The sequence below is a fragment of the Miscanthus floridulus genome, chromosome 9 (assembly GCF_019320115.1).
Source record: "Miscanthus floridulus cultivar M001 chromosome 9, ASM1932011v1, whole genome shotgun sequence".
Taxonomy (NCBI): Eukaryota; Viridiplantae; Streptophyta; class Magnoliopsida; order Poales; family Poaceae; genus Miscanthus; species Miscanthus floridulus.
The window spans coordinates 28,888,406-28,894,590 of record NC_089588.1 but is presented as its reverse complement, the minus strand read 5'-3'; the positions used below and the strand labels follow the sequence as shown (position 1 = coordinate 28,894,590).

The following is a 6,185-nucleotide window of genomic DNA, read 5'->3' as shown; positions in this document are numbered from 1 at the left end:
CAAACTCAACCTGTCTGAATGACACGAGAAGTCAATCAGAACATGGAGCCCCACGTAGAAATTCAGTTCGCCTGCCACTGAGTGCCGCTCAGTGCCAAACGGCCGGCCGGTAAGCCGATCATTCAGTCGCCCGCCCCCAATCTCCACGCCACGCCAGCTGACCACCGCACTAACAAATTAAAATTCAGATAATCCACCACTATCTCCGATATCCGATCCAATCCACCGCCTCCAATCACTCCTGAATCATAGCTCAGCACACTCCACCACCCTTCTCTCTCGATCTCTCTCTATATATACATACAAGATCGTTGATCAAAACTATTCAGATGCGTTAGTGAGGAGAAGAAGCAGGCAAGCAGCAATGGCAGCAGTGATCGATGACTCGTGCAGGAGGCCAGGCTCGATCCCGTTCAAGTGGGAGATCTGCCCGGGGACGCCCAAGCACGTCAGGAGCAGCAGCGCCAGCCCAGCACCTTCATCGTCGCCATACTCCACCTCCGCCGCCGCCGCCGCCACCGTCTCCAGGGTGGCGGTGTCCCCGAAGCTGACGCCGCCGCCGGCCATGTCGCCGTCGCCTTACCATTCCCCTCGCGTCTCCTACTACTCTTCCGCGGCGGCGCGCTCGGCTTCCGTGTCGCCGTCCCGGCGCCGCCAGGCGCCGCAGCACCGGCCCACCGCCTTTCTCGACGTCAACCCCCGGGTCGCCCCCGCGTACCGCGCCGGGCATGTTGACGACGACGAGGCGGCGGCGCCGGCCAGCAGGTGCTTCCCGCTCCCCGTGTTCCGGAGGCGGGACGGCAGCAGGAAAGGTGGCCGGCGGTCGTCCGGGACCGGGACGACGTCGGGGTCGGGCTCCTCGTCCGCGAACAGCTTCTGGTCGGACTACGGCGGCGCGCTGCCGGTGCCGGGTGGGCTAAGGCGGTCGGTGTCGACGTCCTCGTCGTCGTCGTGCCTGTCCCTGTCGTCCAGGAGTAGCGGTAAGTTGGCCGAGGCCAGGGAGGTGGAGGCCGCCGGTGGCTGGTTCTACTGAGATAGCCAGCAAAGTGAAGATTGTTTGTATTTGTGTGTGCGTGTTAGCGTGTGATGACGAATGATGAGACATTGAGACCCAGCAAGGTCGATCGGTCATGCAACCTCTCTTGGCTGGAGACTGTTTGTATGCGCGAGTGGAGTTCGTGTACTATGAAACAGTTGCTCGTCGAAAATAATTACATCATATATATGCTGTCAGTTAATGGGCATATTCACAACCCTGGAGAGACATAACATTATATCTAAAAAAAGGTGAGCACAGAACGAAAACAAATAAGGAGGAGAAAACTAAGGAGCAACCGGTTTATTTGTAAAGTCGTATTTGTTCCCTTAAACTTATAGCTGAATTTAAAAAACACACATGAACTAGAATCATGGACATCTTATTACAGCCTTAACTTTCAAAACCAAATAAATTGTCCTCCTTAAAGAGTTCTGAGTGGTTTCAAAACCAAATAAATTATCCACCTTAAAGGGCCCACATGTCTTTAGTTTTTTTAGTCATGTCATCCTTTATTTAATATTTGGGCTCTCAAATATTCTCAAATGAAAAAAAAAATCAATTAGAATGTTTTAGATCTCTTCAACCACTACAAATATGGTATACAGCATGTTTCCATCACAGATTGTTTGAAGAATTCAAATATGTTAATTTTGTAATCACAAAACCTAAAAAAATTGGTCTCCTAAACAAATCTTGTATAGGTCGTGGCGATGTCCGATGTTGTTTGAAAAAAAAAATTAAAATATGAGAACTTAAAATAAATACCCTCTAAATGATCTCATATAAAAAAAATATCAACCACAAAGTTTTATATCATATTTAGAGCTATAATTTTGTATAAACCATGTCAATATATGTGGTTGTTATAAATATACCAAAATAGGTTGAATTTTAAAATGTGATAAATTAAACAACAAAAATTTGTTTGTCTAAATGATCTCGTATAGAAAAAGTGTCAATTATAAAGTTATAGATCACATTTAAAGATACAACTTTGGTTTATAGATCTTTTATATGTTTGATGCAATCATGCTAATGCATTTAATTTTCTCTAGTACTTAGAAGTAGCTCTCTGAGTGTTTTTTCCTAGAAATCGTTTTTTCTTTTCTGAAAATTTTCCTCTTCATAGTGGAGTATCTATATCTATACCTAATAATAAAGATGCAATATTTCTTCCCATTTTTTGTATGGTCTATCCTAACTAACTTCATGAATGTGGAAGTTGTCTCTGTTATGTGTCTACGACCCTTTTATTATATTTATGACATATATGTAAGGTTTTTTAGACTAGGACTCCTAATCCAAATAGATTTTGATCCCGAATAACCTAAATAGAAAATTCTAACTCGAATAGGAATTTGTTTTTGCGTTCTCTTTTTTTCCCGTGTCCAACCCATCTACTTTGGCGGATCCGCACGTCTCTTTTTTCCGTGTGTAACCAACTCTCGTTCATGATTTTTTTTCTTTTCTTTTCTTTCTTTTCTAGAGTATCTCATGTTTTATTATATAAACATCAAAAATAAATAATGAATACAATATTATGAGTATTTGAACTTTGACCATTCCCTATACCCATTTCTGATAAATAAATATTCTCACCACTAAACTATTGATCTTATTTGGGTTAGGAATAAAACTTATTGTTATTAAAATCTGGATCAGTGGATGGTCTAATTAAACTCTGAACTAAAATCTTGAGTAGTTTGTCAATTTAATCAAAACAAATGTATCTTCAATGTTTGTACGCATGCACCAGTGCAATCCTCAATTCGAAATTTAATCGAAAGAGGTTTTGACAACAACTAACTCCTTGCGACTTTAATCAAATATTAGGGTTACATATTTTTTATAGATGGCACGTAGAAGTCTGAGACCTTCCACAACAACTAGCTCATTGCATATTTTAATCATAATATTAAAATTACATATTTTTATGAATCCTAAAAAGAAGTAACTTGATATCTAACTCTGCCAACATATATGTAATATGAAAAATAAAGTTATAACATATTTATAAGTAATTTTTTTTGTGGCTTACAATGCTTGAAAATGGTATCAAGGTTGTAGTTTAATTCAATGTAGACTTAATATAGAGCATTGTCATATTATTGCCAATATTAACTTATACAACATTGTTATATTATTGCCAATATTAACGTCTCTAGCACCGGAGCAAGCGAAGCCACATCAAACGAGATCGTACGAAGGAGCGCTTTTGGCCTCCATACACGGAGCAAAGCTATTTTTGGTGGCTGCAGCCAGAGCGCCAAAAGTTGGTCCACCGGTAGGCCTTCGACTCCGGCTCTGACTCCGACCACAGAGCACTTGGCACAGAACTATATCAAATGGGCCCTTATATTATGGATGCTATAGTGATCATAGAATAGATTATAGCTATTAAGTTTTCTACTAAGCATAATAAATAGATATGTACTATCAAATCATATTTTTTCATTAAAGTTTGAGAGTTTTTTTTTCTCCCGTTGCAACGCATGGGCAAATTTGCTAGTATTAGATATATGCCCGTGTATTGCACGGCGACCACAAATTTTAGCCCACATAGCGTGGCTTGCAACTTAGACGAACATATTAATTAAGAAATATATGAATTTAATTACATTAAAAACATAAAGCCTGTTTCATAATCTTTATCACCTATATCATATAAGTAGATCCAGTTTATAGAAGCCTAACAAAATTGATTTTATATTTTTTTAATACTTGTGTAATTAATGATCTTTATCACCTATGAGTTAATGGGTACTGCACTGCGATGGATCCTCTTTCTCAATACCCATTAACTCACTGCACGATTTTAGATGATATATATGATACGCTTTGCTGATAATTTTTTAAACCTGATTAGCAATTGAAATTGAACCCAATTAAAAAAGGTATTACCCTGGGATTAGATCTGGTAATGGTGGAAGTCCAAATCCAAACTAAAGAAATCTAAGGCAAGAGAGTCATCGCGTATTACGTATTAGTGTAAAGTATGTTTATTTTTTTGCATAGTACTTGACGTTATTGGTGTAAAGTGTATTGGTGACGTTTCTATTTCACGAAGTCGATCTAAACTTAGGGGTGTTTTTTTCCATGCATGTTTGCATGTGGTCTTTGTGGGTTTGGAATTGCCCGTGTGTTGCAACGAGAGAAAAAAGTACTGAAAAGTAGGGGTTATGCATTGGGCTTCCTTGGGTAGGAACCAGACATCGAAAAGTTAGTGAAGGCTTCAGGAACACCGATGACGAGGACATCCTCCTCATACTTCTCGGCCACCTCCGCGTATTCCGGGTCTACCTATAGCACGTTCTCGATCCTCGCCGAACCTATATTCATGCAACATATGCAAGGATGATTTAACACACTTATAGACAAAACATAACCTAATAAGATTCATTACATCTAAGGATATATCATATTTTTATGAAGCTAACAAAACTGGTTTGGTATTTTTCTGTTTTTTCTATGATTTTTAGCGATTTTTGTAAGATCCTTGTTTTTATAGAAAAAGAGAAAAAAGAAAGACTTACATGGGCTTGGTTCAGCCCACAACAAAGTCAGTCTAACTGTAAGGATTCAACCCAGGTTAAAAAAGAAGCCCACCAGAGATTTAGTCAGATCTAAACATTTTGCATCAGGAACCCCAATTTATTTTAAAAACTATTAAGGTCCTTCCACATTTTCTTTCTCTCTTATATCTTTACATCAGAAACACATATATCTTTGTATTCTCATTCCCGCTCCTAATGTAATCCCTATTCGCAACATTAAATTAAGGAACGGACACGGATGAGCGATACCCAGCGGCAGGGCTGGACGATTTTTTTTTGTGCCATATTTTTTCGAGACAGGGACTGGTTTTTTAGGTGTTTTTTTGCCGTGTTTTTTTTTCCCCGTGGGCGGGGCGGAGGCGGAGGAGCAGACGATAGCTCTTGGGATTTTTTACGTGTATATATATATATATAGTAGAAGATTCTATGAAGAGGAAAAATTATGTTTCGTTGACCTTCTTGTGGCCTTCTTCTTTGCCCCTTTGGGCCAAGCACCGTCATATCTTTTTTTTTTCCCTTCGACGCCGCTCCTCCCGTTGGGCTCGACCCATGGATCACCTGCACCAGCCCAGCAAGGGGAGTCCCAGGCCTCCTCTGTTCTTCAGTCTGGATCAGCCCTCCTCTTGTTCTTCGTTTGCTTGCCGCAGGCAGAGCCCAAACCAGACTCGAGCCATTTTCCAACAACAATAACAAAAAAAAAAAAAAAACAGACTCTAGCAGGACCCAATCGAACCGCCGCCTCTACGTCTCGGCCGACTCGCCGAGGGGATTTCGCGCCTCCTGCGGTGGCCCCGGGTCGAGATCTCCCTGGTCCCTGCTTTCCGGCACCAGTTCGCAGTTTGTGCCTTGTGCCACACGAGAGCGTCGAAATCGCGCTGCCCCGTCTAAGAAGCGTCATCGCCGAGTTACAAGCCATGTACAAAGCACACATACAACAATTTGTTTTCAGCCTCACGTATAAACAACTAAACAGATAGCTTATATAATAAATTATTCATTTATCTGTCTATGAATTCTTTTTCTCTCATACGCAAAAGATTTGCGTATCATTGTAATTAAGAAGAAGATTGTAATTAAGAAGAAGGAGAGTTTAACCATACATACGACACGCTTCTAAGGAGCGCCCTAGAAGATCTTACAGTTGTGACTGGACCATGCTAGTAGACTGTTTCAAACTTCGATATTACATAAAAGTAACAACCGAACTACGAGCAGCGCAGTAACCTACGGAGCTGGGCGTCTCCGCTAGCGACCGCGCGACTTTGCTCCGTCATCCGAGAAGAGTCTTGTAGCAGTCGTAGTATTGCTCGCCGGAAACAGCGCGTCCAGTGCTTCCACTTCGCTCGACGTCCAGTTCCTTGCGAAAAACTCGTCGTAAGCTCCCTTGGACGCGGATGAGATTGGACCTGCCGGCGGTGCAAAGCTCATCCTCCGCATGAGGAGCACCTCGCCCCGCTTGGAGATCGGAATGTGCGCTAGTGGTTGAGCGGCGATCCGTGTGCTCCGTTTTGGCATGGGTTGCCTCATGGTCGGCACCTTCTGCCTGGGCGGGCTGGCGATTAATGGCGGCATTCGCTCGAGCTGCACCTCCT

The 6,185-nt window shown here is 42.1% G+C and overlaps 1 protein-coding gene across 1 annotated transcript; it reads left to right on the top strand.

Annotated features, from left to right (window-relative positions):
* Nucleotides 1–324: 324 nt before the first annotated feature.
* On the top strand, nucleotides 325–1,227 carry LOC136483598 (uncharacterized). Its single transcript, XM_066480714.1, has one exon. It carries the CDS (start codon nucleotides 365–367, stop codon nucleotides 1,031–1,033), a length of 669 nt encoding a protein of 222 aa, XP_066336811.1. The 5' UTR covers nucleotides 325–364; the 3' UTR covers nucleotides 1,034–1,227.
* Nucleotides 1,228–6,185: the final 4,958 nt, after the last annotated feature.